The following is a 15617-nucleotide window of genomic DNA, read 5'->3' as shown; positions in this document are numbered from 1 at the left end:
AACATTATGGTGCGGAATGTCTAGCAAATAAGACAGTGCCCCAGGTGTCTGAGGACTTTTTTTTCTGAGAAAGTAGTGGACACTATTATTGAACAAAGCGAAATCTATGCTTGCCAACACAACAAAATAAATTTTCTGGTAACCAAAGAAGAACTAAAATCATTTATTGGCACACTACTTCTGAGTGGTTATCATAAGCTTCCCCACGAGAATATGTACTGGGAACAGGCTCCTGAAGTCGGCGTTCCTTTAGTCTTCAACTGCATGTCAAGAAATAGGTTTCGGGAAATAAAGACATTCATTTATCTCAATGACAACTCCAAAATAGACAGAAATGACAAGATGTACAAACTGAGGTTGTACTTTGAAACGCTGAAAAAGGAATTTGGTAAATTTGGCGTATTTCATTCAAAACTCTCAATTGATGAAATGATGGTACGTTATTATGGCAAACATTCAGCTAAAATGTTTCTGAGAGGAAAGCCTATCAAATTTGGATATAAAATTTGGTGTCTTACAAGTTCCAATGGCTTTCTTTATAATTTTTCGCCATACTGTGGCAAGACTAACAACAAACAGGAGCCTTTAGGTGCGAGGGTAATAAATGAACTTACCAGCAGGATTCCAGGATCAGAGTATCCGAATTATAAGCTTTTCTTTGACAACTTTTTCACCAGTATTGACACACTGATCACAGTCGGAAAGAGTAAAATGAAGGCTACAGGAACAATAAGAGAGATCCGAACTAATGCATGTCCTTTGATTGATTCGAAAAGAATGGCAAAAGAAAAGGAACGAGGATTCTGTGACTACATGTTTGACAAAGAGAACGAAGTTCTGGTTGTGAAATGAAGTGACAACAAACCAGTATGTGTAGCGACAAATTACAGTACTGTTACTGCTCTGAGTTCCACTAAAAGATACTCAAGGGCAAAGGAAAAGGAAACATCTGTTACAATGCCACATCTCACTGAAGAATACAATGCCCATATGGGTGGCGTAGAGCTACTGGACAAGCAGATATCACTTTATAGGACGAAGATAAGGTCGAAGAAATGGTGGTGGCCATTATTCACACAGATGATAGATATCTGCATAGTAAACACATGGCGTGCATTCCAAATTGCTAACGCTAATGAGAAGCTCTCACTTTTGGATGCCCGACGGAGAATAGTGATGTTTTACCTATCAAAGAAAACAGGATCATTACCAAAACGCAGGGGACTACAAGGAAGCAAATTGATGGGAGGACAGGTGAGCACTGATGTACGACTAGATCCAGGAAATCATTTCATTGTGCCAAGTATAACACAGAAGAGATGTGCTTACTGCAAGAAAAAAAAATTTGTGATAGGTGCAATGTTGGTGTACACGACAGTTGTTTTGCTTCATTTCCTACTGAATACACATTCAATAATATTAAAGCATTCTTTATTAATTGTTTGTGTTGTTTCTTACAATATTATGCACGGAGAATAAGGTTGTCAATTTGGATATTGCATTTGGCCAATGTCCCAAAAATGGGACGGGCTGTAGTTTTTGTTCTAATAAACTGAAAATTTTCAAAACAACTTTTGATTCAATTAATCACTCAATGTTACGTATTTATGTATAAAAGTTTGCAAATAATGATCCGATAGAGTTTTGGACAGTAATGGGTTAAGTCTGATCCATGATGTCAGTATCTTTCGATATGTCAATACTTAATAGTGTCAGATAACACCTTCCCATGTTTTCTCTGTTGCAATTCACTTCCATTTGCTTATTTTTACAATTACTCCTCAATCAATACAGCTGAGCGTTCTGCATCATATTAACCTTGAGAAAAACATTCATATTATAATCAGATCATTCAATAGGTACCTTTAATTTATTTCAAATATGCAATATTACTGACAAGATTGCCTTCAAATATTTCAGTTCCATTTGCAAGTTACTTTCTTCGTAACATATATCTTAGCAGTAATGAATGACACCCAACGTGACCTATCAGCTCCAATTTTTTTTTTCTTTCCGAGCCCTGCTTTCCTGTCTGTTCCCAGTCTTTATCATCTTCGTGTTACGTGGGTTTTGAGTTTGGAATTATCCAGCATGTTGTGCCGTTTAAGCCCAGTAACGAGCCTGCCGCGCTTCTGCTTGTGATGTGTTGGGACTCGATTCCAGGGGTCAGTCCTTTGGGGAAGTTCAGTTCACCACATGTTCAGATCAATGTCCACTCTGAGACAGAAGAAGTACTTACCTCACTCCTTTACCAAGACCTGTTCACATTTGACGCAGCTGTTAATAGCTACGGCAAGCATTGCCCTTACAGTGACTGAAGCACACAAATCGTCTCGTGTCGCAGAGAAGATTCCGGAGCATACGTGATTCCTCCTGAGAGGGGCGGACTCTCACGCTGAACACTTCAACGCAGACCAGGCGTACACGCACTTTCTTCCACGCTTCCAAGCATATTCCTCGTCACACTGGCGAATCAGTGCAGTGGACACCACAACCCCCGCCCCCCTCCCTCCACATTTTTTAAATTTTTATACAACATATAGTGTATGTAAATAAAGTCTTGCGTAACTGCCTGTCCTTGTCAAATGAGAATTACTTTTGATTTGTGTTTAATTTGCAGGTGTGATTAATTGTGAGCCAGCTATGAGATTGTATGAGCCACGAGTCTGCAGAACAGGCACCAGGATAACCTGACAGCTGTGTCTGTAGAGTCACACATGTGTAGTCAGTTTTGTTATAGCAAGGTAGAGAGAGGTAGCTATGTTGAACACATACCACAACAATAAGAAATGTGTGTAACAGGAAAGAAACTATTACTGTATAAAAACTAATACACCAGCAATAGTCAGACATTCATTATTGTGTGTTTGATATTGACAGACCTAATTATTATATTACTGTCTAGTTTTATTAGAAAACCACTTTAGTTTTACGGAGCAGTTTCTTTTGTCTACCTGACATGCCTTAGCATTTTTATACAAAGCACTCTTACATGGTACAGTAAATCCGAAGAGTACATGGCAAGTCGTAATTCTTAAATACTGTTCCAAATAAACGGCAGGATCTTGGTGAAGAAAAATGTGGCATTGTATTTCTTCTTTACCTGTAAATAACCTCTTTGTTTTTTGTTGCCACTGGAAATCTTTAGGTGATTGCTAGTTCTTTCCTCATTTTAATAGGAGAAGGAAAATCTTCTACCTTACCACTAGAAAATTACAATAAATTTAAAACTTCATAAGGAATTTTTGAATTCCCTCTATTTTTCCAAAGATGACAAAAAGTATCCTGACAATTATTATGTTTTTCTTTATTACATACAAAAGGAACAGATACTTAAGCTTTATGCTAGCAACATTAAAAGAACAGGTCTATCATTCCTTAATGTAAATTGGCAACAATATAGGAGTCCTTTCATGTCATCACAGCCCTGATATTTCAAATTAGTGTGTGCATATCACAGTAAGTTGTCATGGCAACTGTGAAAAAAACTCGTGAAACTATCATTGGAAGTATAATGTGGAGATATATTTACAAAAATATAAAAAAGGGTATGATAAAAATACTTACATACACAACATTGGTCACAGAACTTACAAACTTACATAAAAATATACATAAAGTTTTAAAAAAATACAGTCTGATAATATCAATATGGGGTACTATGCCACAACAAGAAAAATTTTAATTCGTGTTATATCTGATCCCCTTATACTTTACTGCAAATCATCTTCTCATCGTTTCATTAATATTATGGTATAAATGGAATCTGTATTTGTATAGTGAATAACTTTAATATAATTTGTTAAAGTACAAAGCAACTATATCCATATATTATTGGAAATTTTGAGCATATGGGTATATTTCAGGGCTTGCATGTCTTGTACAAAACTTGGACATTATCTTAATAGTTTAGCAATAGTAATATTCATTCAAGAATGAAGCAAATAGTTAATTCAGGTTTCTAAAATGCTGCAAGCAGTAAAATTTTATGACTTAAAGTAGAAATATCTCTAAATCAATGATCTGCCTTTCCATATTTAATATGAGACATATACATTACTGTAAATACTATTCAGCACATTTTTCATTTAGAACACAAACAAAACAATATATTTCAAAACAACCAAATCTCTTAATCTCCTACACTACAAAGAATTGCACTATCACACAAATTACAAACCTTAATATGGGATTTATATCGAAGGCTTTATTTGGTTTCCCCAAAATGAACAATGATCTACAGGCTGCGGAAACCAGTATTAAATCTTTCATTGCAGTTAACATCCTTATTTCTGACACCTGTCTCTACGATAGTGAGATGGTTTACGTCATTGATATGTTCTTCTTGTGGGGTCTCTCTTATGAACTGTGGCACTGACCTTCAGATTACGAGACAATGAACTGCATTTCACCCAAATATATTTCCAGGATTTTTTCTGGTCCTCCACAAGCATTTATTAGGGTATGCTACTGCAGATTACCAGAATTAATTAAGGATTTCCCACAAATGTCACTTTTTTATGGTCTCTCATCAATATGTTTTAAGAAATGCCTCCTGAGACTATCAGATCTAGTAAATGAGTTTCCACAAATGTCGCATTTGTATGGTTTCTTGCCAGAATGAATTAAAGTATGCTTTCTGAGATAACTAGAGTTGGTAAAGGATTTGTCACAAACTTCACATTTGTATGTTCTCTTGGCAATGTGTGTTCGTAAATGAGTTTTGAGCTTACTAGACTTAATAAAGGATTTCCCACAAGTATCACATTTGTGGACAGTTCGACTAGTACGTTTTACAGCTCGTTTCTTGAGATGATCTGATTGAGTAATGGGTATCTCATGATTATCAGATGCCTGTAGGTTGACGTTACCTGCAGTAGAAAAGGATTTGTTAGGAGAATCAAATCTGTGTGATCTCTCAGCATCACACACTACTTCATGAGACTGGGTGTTACGAAATACATTAGTGATTCTGTCGCACGGAAATCTCTTTTCACTAAGTTCTGGCGCCTTCGTGGAATGCGTGATTGAGCTACCATTATTGGAGAATACCTCACCACACCGTGTACAGGTATGTGGAGTTGGATGAACACCGTCAGCGTCAAGCTTATGTCCAGATGAAAAGGTCTGCTGGCATGAACTACAGGTGAACTCTTTGAATTCCTTTTCCTTTAAGCCGCAGTTGTTTCTAATACAAAATGAGCTATCACGAGTACAAAATTCTTGTCCCACAGAATCACTTCCAGCAATGTGCGTCGAATTGTCCACAGTGATGTCCAGCTTATCGTTGGTCAGTTCTTGTTGGTAAATTTCTTCCAATAAGATGTTACCAGCCTCAGTGATCGTTTCATTCATCCTGTAGCATGAATAGTTATGGAGTAAGTACGCATCTTCCTGGACACAGAGAATAAATATTTCAGCTGTCAACAAATTCTTTACTATAATAGGAAAGCATTTCAAGTACGCATAAAATACGTTGTATTCATTTATCTCCTCACCAAGAATGTAACACGGTACAATTACTTGTTAGCTAAACTGTTTAGAAACAGTTTCTGCTGGGTTGTCTCTTGCAGTCCTTCACACACCAAACAAAATATTGTACAAAATAAAATACAGCTGAGAGGTACGTACAAGAATCAACAGTTTGTCAGGGTGATATGGCAACTAATAGACAGCACAGATAAATATATCAGGACAAAATCCATCAAGAAATTTAAATGGCAATAACATTTATATCTGCCTCATATGGTGCCATTATTATCAAACGGTGTTCATACCAATGTGTTAGCGACTGGGGTATCAGAAGTGCAGTTAGTAAGTAGTGTTGCAGTAGCCATTGCACTGGTTTGAGTGTGAAATTCACGGAAGCACCGCCCTCACAGCTTTACTTCTGCCAGTATCTCGTCTCCTACCTTCCAAACTTCACAGAAACTCTCCTGCAAACCTTGCAGAACTAGCACTCCTGAAAGAAAGGATATTGCGGAGACATGGCTTAGCCACAGCCTGGGGGATGTTTCCAGAATGAGATTTTCACTCTGCAGCGGAGTGTGCGCTGATATGAAACTTCCTGGCAGATTAAAACTGTCTGCCGGACCGAGACTCGAACTTGGGACCTTTGCCTTTCGCGGGCAAGTGCTCTACCAACTGAGCTACCCAAGCACGACTCACGCCCCGTCCTCACAGCTTTACTTCTGCCAGTACCTCGTCTCCTACCTTCCAAACTTTACAGAAGCTCTCCTGCGAACCTTGTAGAACTAGCACTCCTGAAATAAAGGATATTGCGGAGACATGGCTTAGCCACAGCCTGGGGGATGTTTCCAGAATGAGATTTTCACTCTGCAGCGGAGTGTGCGCTGATATGAAACTTCCTGGCAGATTAAAACTGTGTGCCCGACCGAGACTCGAACTCGGGACCTTTGCCTTTCGCGGGCAAGTGCTCTACCAACTGAGCTACCCAAGCACGACTCACGCATCTGTAAAGTTTGGAAGGTAGGAGACGAGGTACTGGCAGAAGTAAAGCTGTGAGGACGGGGCGTGAGTCGTGCTTGGGTAGCTCAGTTGGTAGAGCACTTGCCCGCGAAAGGCAGAGGTCCCGAGTTCGAGTCTCGGTGCGGCACACAGTTTTAATCTGCCAGGAAGTTTCACTTAATTGTTGTTACGCCAGTGTAATTAAAAGTTCTGTTGTGTCTCTGTAGTCAATGAAATGAAAATCTCCGGTTTGGAATTAGACGATATCATGCAGAATGAGTTAGTCAATGTGAGTGAAAATAATGACAAAGAGGCTACGCAAGGCAACGTGGAAAGTGTAGTTCTGTAAAGACTCGCAATGTGAGTTCTTTAAGTCAGCTGTGATTCCAATCAATGAGGATACGATACAGGCCAATGCCAGGAAGCTAAAAGATAATCAATGGACAGTATTTCTCTTTGTGTGTGTGTGTGTGTTTGTGTTTATTATATTGACATTAGTGTTGTGTTTGGAGAAGACATCAGATACGGGACCGGCATGTAGTCCAGACAGAGAGCAGAAATATTGGACTAAGCAGTTATGGCAAGTAAGTCACTCTGCTAACTTGGTATGCCCAATGCTGACAAGTGGAAAGAACTTTGAAAGAATTTTCGATGACGTTGGCATCAAACATGGAATTTACGAATGCGGCTAATCATCGTGGAGACGTAGCCGTGGAAAGAAGTCTTAATAGCTGTGTGGACCATGCGTCGTGTAGGGGCAGTATTTTATGCATACATCCATTTGAGATGTCCATATGTCAAAAGGCGATTACCTTACTGGACGTGCCGCAATTTTCAGTTTTCATGTCTGAAATTGTGATATGGGAGTATCTGTTTTATCGTTTGTGATTTCTGGCACTTTCTTCTGGCAGGCTAGTTATGACTGGCACTGGACAAAGCCAAGAGTGGACATGCAGACAATGTGAATGGGAAGTTTTATAGGAGACGGGTGTTGTTGTAAGCAGGGAGACAACTACTGTGCAGTGGTGTGCGAAGGCCGAGGCACTGAAGAAGATGACCGTTACAGATTACCATATGGATTCTGTTTAAAACTATCAAGATCACTTCCAAACGTTATTTGTGAATGAGGATAGATCTGCGTTTGAAGTTAATACACAGCACCACGGCACCCCTTACAATATATCTTATTATTAATACATTTTGTTTTTAACATTGCTTTTCTTTGTAGTGTAACGCCAAAATTAGAGACTGTGACAGAAGATTAAAAGATAAGATACAACTAAATGAGAAATAGGTGACACATTGTAGGCAACAGAGTTTCAAAGACAAAAATTCCAGTTTTCTACAGGGCTCATGAAGTACTGAATAAATTTTTAAACATATTTGAAACATAAAAAGATTGTGAGAATTAATAGACACTATTCTTGAAAAGAGTATGTATACTGTGAGCTGGTATACAACAAAGGAACTTGGATTTGAAGGACCGACCAATACTGACGTCGGATATTAATCAGTAGCTGTATTTGATAGAATGGGGAAAGTTCTGTTAGAAGGATACATTGTTTAATTACCGGACGGCCATTAATACCAGTACAGATGAATTTAAGTGAGGTAGGTGGGTACAGATTTGATGGCTGCTCCTCCAAGAAGCAAGTATATCGTTCCATCCATTAAAACATTTTCCCTGTCGCTAATAGAATGGTGTGTAACAAAGTACGGCACACATCCTGAGGAACAAGTGAACAGAAAGAGGAAGAAAATGGAAAGGAAACACCAGTACCGTGTGTTGCTCTGAGGACTATGTTTATGTCTTGTCTTGTGAAGTGGCCGTGTGGTGTAAGCAGCTACATTCCTCTGTACATGTACTCACATCATTTTCTTTGCTGGATGCCTTCCATACAAGCTCCAAATGAGAACGTTCTTCGTGGAGCCTAGGATATTTCTTAAAAGTCGTACAGTTTCCACTGTACTACTAGGGGAGAACAAACTAGCATTGTTATATTCATTGTAGGCATACTGCATGCATCTTCCAAGAAAGTGATAGAGAAATACGCAACACACAAAACTGTAGTACTGATACGGGAATGAAGATTACTCTGACTACCTGCTTCCCTGCAACTGATATTTGTACAGGTCATTATTTACGTCATGGAAACGTCAGATATGGCAAATTACACTATGTGATCAAAAGTATCCGGACACCCCCAAAAACGTACATTTTTCATATTAGGTGCATTGTGCTGCTACCTACTGCCAGGTGTTCCATATCAGCGACATCAGTAGTCATTAGACATCGTGAGAGAGCAGAGTGGAGCCTTCTGCAGAAACTCACAGACTTCGAACGTGGTCAGGTGATTGGGTGTCATTTCCGTCATACGTCTGTACGAGCGATTTCGACACTCCTAAACATCCCTAGGTCCACTGTCTCCGATCTGACAGTGAAGTGGAAACGAGAAGGGACACATACAGCACAAAAGCGTACAGGCCGACTTCGTCTGTTGACTGACAGAGACCACCGACATTTGAAAAGGGTCGTAATGTGTAATAGGCAGGCCGGCCGGAGTGGCTGTGCGGTTTTAGGCACTACAGTCTGGAACTGCGAGACCGCTACGGTCGCAGGTTCGAATCCTGCCTCGGGCATGGACGTGTGTGATGTCCTTAGGTTAGTTAGGTTTAAGTAGTTGTAGGGGACTGATGACCTCAGAAGTTGAGTCCCATAGTGCTCAGAGCCATTTGAACCATTTTGTAATAAGCAGACATCTATCCAGACCATCACACAGGAATTCCAAACTGCATCAGGATCCACTGCTAGTACTATGTCAGTTAGGCAGGAGGTGAGAAAACTTGGATTTCATGGTCGAGCAGCTGTTCATAAGCCATACATCACGCCGGTAAATGCCAAACGACGCCTGGATTGGTGTAAGGAGCGTAAACATTAGACGATTGCACAGTGGAAAAAACTTTGTGTGCAGTGAAAAATCAGGGTGCACAATGTGGCGATCCGATAGCAGGAGTGGGTACGGCGAATGCCCGGTGCAAATCGTCTGGCAGAGTGTGTAGTGCCAACAGTAAAATTCGGAGGCGGTGGTGTAATGGTCTGGCCGTGTTTATCATGGAGGGGGCTTGCTAGCTGCCATTGTTTTGCGTGGCTCTATCACAGCACAGGCCTACACTGGTGTTTCAGGCACGTTCTTGCTCCCCAGTTGAAGAGCAACTGAGTGATGTCGACAGCATCTTTCACCACGATCGAGCACCTGTTCATATTGCACGGCCTGTGGCGGAGTAGTTACACGACAAAAATATCGCTGTGGTGGATTGGGCTGCACAGGTTCTACATCTACATCTACATCTATACTCCGCGAGCCACCTTACGGTGTGTGGCGGAGGGTACTTATTGTACCACTATCTGATCCCCACTTCCCTGTTCCATTCACGAATTGTGCGTGGGAAGAACGACTGCTTGTAAGTCTCCGTATTTGCTCTAATTTCTCGGATCTTTTCGTTGTTATCATTACGCGAGATATATGTGGGCGGTAGTAATATGTTGCCCATCTCTTCCCGGAATGTGCTCTCTCGTAATTTCGATAATAAACCTCTCCGTATTGCGTAACGCCTTTCTTGAAGTGTCCGCCACTGGAGCTTGTTCAGCATCTCCGTAACGCTCTCGCGCTGACTAAATGTCCCCATGACGAATCGCGCTGCTTTTCGCTGGATCATGTCTATCTCTTCTATTAATCTAACCTGGTAAGGGTCCCATACTGATGAGCAATACTCAAGAATCGGACGAACAAGCGTTTTGTAAGCTACTTCTTTCGTCGATGAGTCACATTTTCTTAGAATTCTTCCTATGAATCTCAACCTGGCGCCTGCTTTTCCCACTATTTGTTTTATGTGATCATTCCACTTCAGATCGCTCCGGATAGTAACTCCTAAGTATTTTACGGTCGTTACCGCTTCCAATGATTTACCACCTATGGCATAATCGTACTGGAATGGATTTCTGCCCCTATGTATGCGCATTATATTACATTTATCTACGTTTAGGGAAAGCTGCCAGCTGTCGCACCATGCATTAATCCTCTGCAGGTCCTCCTGGAGTACGTACGAGTCTTCTGATGTTGCTACTTTCTTGTAGACAACCGTGTCATCTGCAAATAGCCTCACGGAGCTACCGATGTTGTCAACTAAGTCATTTATGTATATTGTAAACAATAAAGGTCCTATCACGCTTCCCTGCGGTACTCCCGAAATTACCTCTACATCTGCAGATTTTGAACCGTTAAGAATGACATGTTGTGTTCTTTCTTCTAGGAAATCCTGAATCCAATCACAAACCTGGTCCGATATTCCGTAAGCTCGTATTTTTTTCACTAAACGTAAGTGCGGAACCGTATCAAATGCCTTCCTGAAGTCCAGGAATACGGCATCAATCTGCTCGCCAGTGTCTACGGCACTGTGAATTTCTTGGGCAAATAGGGCGAGCTGAGTTTCACATGATCTCTGTTTGCGGAATCCATGTTGGTTATGATGAAGGAGATTTGTATTATCTAAGAACGTCATAATACGAGAACACAAAACATGTTCCATTATTCTACAACAGATTGACGTAAGCGAAATAGGCCTATAATTATTCGCATCTGATTTATGACCCTTCTTGAAAATGGGAACGACCTGCGCTTTCTTCCAGTCGCTAGGTACTTTACGTTCTTCCAGCGATCTACGATAAATTGCTGATAGAAAGGGGGCAAGTTCTTTAGCATAATCACTGTAGAATGTTAAGGGTATCTCGTCTGGTCCGGATGCTTTTCCGCTACTAAGTGATAGCAGTTGTTTTTCAATTCCGATATCGTTTATTTCAATATTTTCCATTTTGGCGTCCGTGCGACGGCTGAAGTCAGGGACCGTGTTACGATTTTCCGCAGTGAAACAGTTTCGGAACACTGAATTCAGTATTTCTGCCTTTCTTCGGTCGTCCTCTGTTTCGGTGCCATCGTGGTCAACGAGTGACTGAATAGGGGATTTAGATCCGCTTACCGATTTTACATATGACCAAAACTTTTTAGGGTTCTTGTTTAGATTGTTTGCCAATGTTTTATGTTCGAATTCGTTGAATGCTTCTCTCATTGCTCTCTTTACGCTCTTTTTCGCTTCGTTCAGCTTTTCCTTATCAGCTATGATTCGACTACTCTTAAACCTATGATGAAGCTTTCTTTGTTTCCGTAGTACCTTTCGTACATGATTGTTATACCACGGTGGATCTTTCCCCTCGCTTTGGACCTTAGTCGGTACGAACTTATCTAAGGCGTACTGGACGATGTTTCTGAATTTTTTCCATTTTTGTTCCACATCCTCTTCCTCAGAAATGAACGTTTGATGGTGGTCACTCAGATATTCTGCGATTTGTGCCCTATCACTCTTGTTAAGCAAATATATTTTCCTTCCTTTCTTGGCATTTCTTATTACACTTGTAGTCATTGATGCAACCACTGACTTATGATCACTGATACCCTCTTCTACATTCACGGAGTCGAAAAGTTCCGGTCTATTTGTTGCTATGAGGTCTAAAACGTTAGCTTCACGAGTTGGTTCTCTAACTATCTGCTCGAAGTAATTCTCGGACAAGGCAGTCAGGATAATGTCACAAGAGTCTCTGTCCCTGGCTCCAGTTCTGATTGTGTGACTATCCCATTCTATACCTGGTAGATTGAAGTCTCTCCCTATTACAATAGTATGATCACGAAACTTCTTCACGACGTTCTGCAGGTTCTCTCTGAGGCGCTCAACTACTACGGTTGCTGATGCAGGTGGTCTATAGAAGCATCCGACTATCATATCTGACCCACCTTTGATACTTAACTTAACCCAGATTATTTCACATTCGCATTCGCTAATAACTTCACTGGATATTATTGAATTCTTTACTGCTATAAATACTCCTCCACCATTGGCGTTTATCCTATCCTTGCGGTATATATTCCATTCTGTGTCTAGGATTTCGTTACTGTTCACTTCCGGTTTTAACCAACTTTCCGTTCCTAATACTATATGCGCACTATTTCCTTCAATAAGAGATACTAATTCAGGAACCTTGCCCTGTATACTCCTGCAGTTTACCAATATTACGTTGACTTTTCCTGTTTTTGGTCTCTGAGGACGGGCGTTCTTTATCAACGATGATAATGTCCTCTCTGGTAAGCCGTCAGGTATTTTATCGTTTCGCCCAAGGGGAGGTCCCTCTAACCTAAAAAACCCCCGTGTGCACGCCACACGTACTCTGCTACCCTAGTAGCTGCTTCCGGTGTGTAGTGCACGCCTGACCTGTCTAGGGGGGCCCTACAGTTCTCCACCCAATAACGGAGGTCGATGAATTTGCAACCATTATAGTCGCAGAGTCGTCTGAGCCTCTGGTTTAGACCCTCCACACGGCTCCAAACCAGAGGACCGCGATCCACTCTGGGCACTATGCTGCAGATATTAAGCTCAGCTTGCACTCCGCGTGCGATGCTGGTTGTCTTCACCAAATCAGCCAGCCGCCGGAAGGAACCAAGGCTGGCCTCAGAACCCAAGCGGCAGGCGTCATTCGTTCCGACATGTGCTACTATCTGCAGCCGGTCACACCCAGTGCGTTCAATAGCTGCCGGAAGGGCCTCCTCCACATTACGGACGAGACCCCCCGGCAAGCACACCGAGTGCACACTGGCATTCTTCCCCGACCTACCCGCTATTTTCCTAAGGGGCTCCATAACCCGCCTAACGTTGGAGCTCCTGACCTGAATCGCATACAACACCTGTGGTATGTTTTGCAACGCCGACTTCATGCATTGCCCGAAAGAACATGATGACCTGCAGCCGTCTAGGACGAAATTAGAATTATATTAATACCTTCAGCTGCTAACGGGCGTTGATCTATATCAATAGGGACAGGTGAAAATGTGTGCCCCGAACGGGACTCGAACCGAGGACCTCCTGCTTACATGGCAGACGCTCTATCCATCTGAGCCACCGACGGCACAGAGGATAGCGCGAGTGCAGGGATTATCCCACGCCCGCCTCCCGCGAGACCCACATTCTCACCTTGTATGTCCACACACTACATTCGTAGTGTCTCACCCCAGCACTCTCATTCTTACCAAGTCCCGTAAGAGTTCGGGGAATATGTGTGCATCCACACAGAAGGTCATGGCAGTTGTTGCCAGAACTATATACTTATATCGATACGGTTTCGGTTCTTTCGGAATTCCAAACTGCATCAGGATCCACTGCAAGTACTATGCCAGTTAGACGAGAGGTGAGACCGGCTGCTCATAAGCCACACGTCACGCCGCTAAATGCCAAACGACGCCTCGCTTGGAGTAAGGAGCGCAAACATTGGACGATTCAATGCTGGAAAAACGTTATGTGGACTGATGGAACACGGTACACAATGCGGCGATCTGATGGCAGGGTGTGGGTATCGCGAATGCCGGGTGGACGTCATCTGCCAACGTGTGTAGTGCCAACAGTAAAACTCGGAAGTGATGGTGTTATGTTGTTATCATGTTTTTCATGACGGGGGCTTGCACCCCTGTTGTTTTGCGTGGCACTATCACAGAACAGGACTACATTGATGTTCTAAGAACCTTCTTGCTTCCCACTGTTGAAGAGCAATTCGGGGATGGCGATTGTATCTTTCAACAGGATCGAGCACCTGTTCATAGTGCACGGCAGGTGGCGGAGTGGTTACACGACAATAACATCCCTGTAATGGACTGGCCTGTACAGAGTCCTGACTTGAAACCTATAGATGGCCTTTGGGATGTTTTGGACCGTCTACTTCGTGCCAGGCCTCAGCGACCGACATCGGTACTCCACGAAGAATGGGCTTCCGTTCCCCAAGAAAGCTTCCAGCACCTTACTGAACGTACGCCTGCGAGAGTGGAAGCTGTCATCGAGGGTGGGCCAACACAATACTGAATTCCAGCATTACAGAAGGAAGGTGCCACGAACTTGCAAGTCATTTTCAGCTTGGTGTCCGGATACTTTTGACCACATAATGTACACAGACACACAGGGAAATGGACAACACAGAGATGTGACGTTTATTGAGCTTACCCGGTTTCTGCCGGTGGCTCAGCGAGCAGCCGACTCACTGCGATCAAGTCTTCGGGCTGGCTGCGCATCGCGTCTGCCCAGCCCGGGCTGGCCATCACGGCGACCAGGTTGTCCTTTATGAAGGCGACGGCGGCCTGCCCGAGGCTGTGGCAGGAGTGCCGGACTGCGAGGACGGCCGCGGCGGCCGCTGTCTGGACGCTCAGCTGCGCGGCCACCTGCCGCTCGCACGCCGCCTTCACGACGGACACGCCGTACGTGTCTGCGGCGGCCAGCAGCTGGGCGGCAGTGCCGGGCAGCGGCGGCACCTGCAGGGTGTACAGGCAGTCCAGCAGCTGGCGCAGCACGGCGCCCTCCACGTCCGGCACGGAGGCCCGGCCGCCGCTGGCCTCCAGCGCGTCGCGGCGCAGCATCTGGGCGAACACGGGGCTCCTGGCGGCGAGCACAGCCCTGTGAGCCAGCAGCCGCGTGTCGCCCGCCACCAGAGTCACCATGTCGCCGTCCCCGGCCTTCAGCAGGGCGCCCAAACTCGCAGGAGCAGGCTCCGCGACTGTCCGATCCGGTTCCATCGTGGAGGACTGTCGCCCGATTCAGTTGTGCCTGTCGATCGTAGAAGCACGGAGGATGCCGTGTACTCATCACCTGCTCTGTGCTACAGTTTGTTGTTCGTTGTATATAAACTACGACAATACACTGATCAGCCAGGACATTACGACCGCAGACCTACTATCGATACAAACCAGTCCACTGCCAACCGGCAAGGAATGACCACCAGTCAGACACACGCACAGTGCACTCGGTATCGGTGAGTGTGCCGTCTGCGTGTAGAAGGAGTTTTGCCGGGCGGGGTGGCTGAGCGGTTCTAGGCGCTACAGTCTGGATCCGCGCGACCGCTACGGTCGCAGGTTTGAATCCTGCTCAAATGGCTCTGAGTACTATGCGACTTAACTTCTGAGGTCATCAGTCGCATAGAACTTAGAACTAATTAAACCTAACTAACCTAAGGACATCACACACAGCCATGCCCGAGGCAGGATTCGAACCTGCGACCGTAGCGGTCG

General features: G+C 43.5%; 1 protein-coding gene across 1 annotated transcript; it reads right to left on the bottom strand.

The window, feature by feature from the left end:
- Positions 1–3309: 3309 nt before the first annotated feature.
- Positions 3310–15125, bottom strand: LOC124553928 (zinc finger protein 2-like). Its single transcript, XM_047127950.1, has 2 exons — positions 14560–15125; positions 3310–5356 (listed from the first exon to the last, which is right to left on the bottom strand). Exons 1-2 carry the CDS (start codon positions 15123–15125, stop codon positions 4519–4521), a joined length of 1404 nt encoding a protein of 467 aa, XP_046983906.1. The 3' UTR covers positions 3310–4518.
- Positions 15126–15617: the final 492 nt, after the last annotated feature.

Source organism: Schistocerca americana, chromosome 11 (genome assembly GCF_021461395.2).
Source record: "Schistocerca americana isolate TAMUIC-IGC-003095 chromosome 11, iqSchAmer2.1, whole genome shotgun sequence".
Lineage (NCBI taxonomy): Eukaryota > Metazoa > Arthropoda > Insecta > Orthoptera > Acrididae > Schistocerca > Schistocerca americana.
Note: the sequence above shows the minus strand (reverse complement) of the source record. Positions and strands in the feature narration are given on the sequence as shown.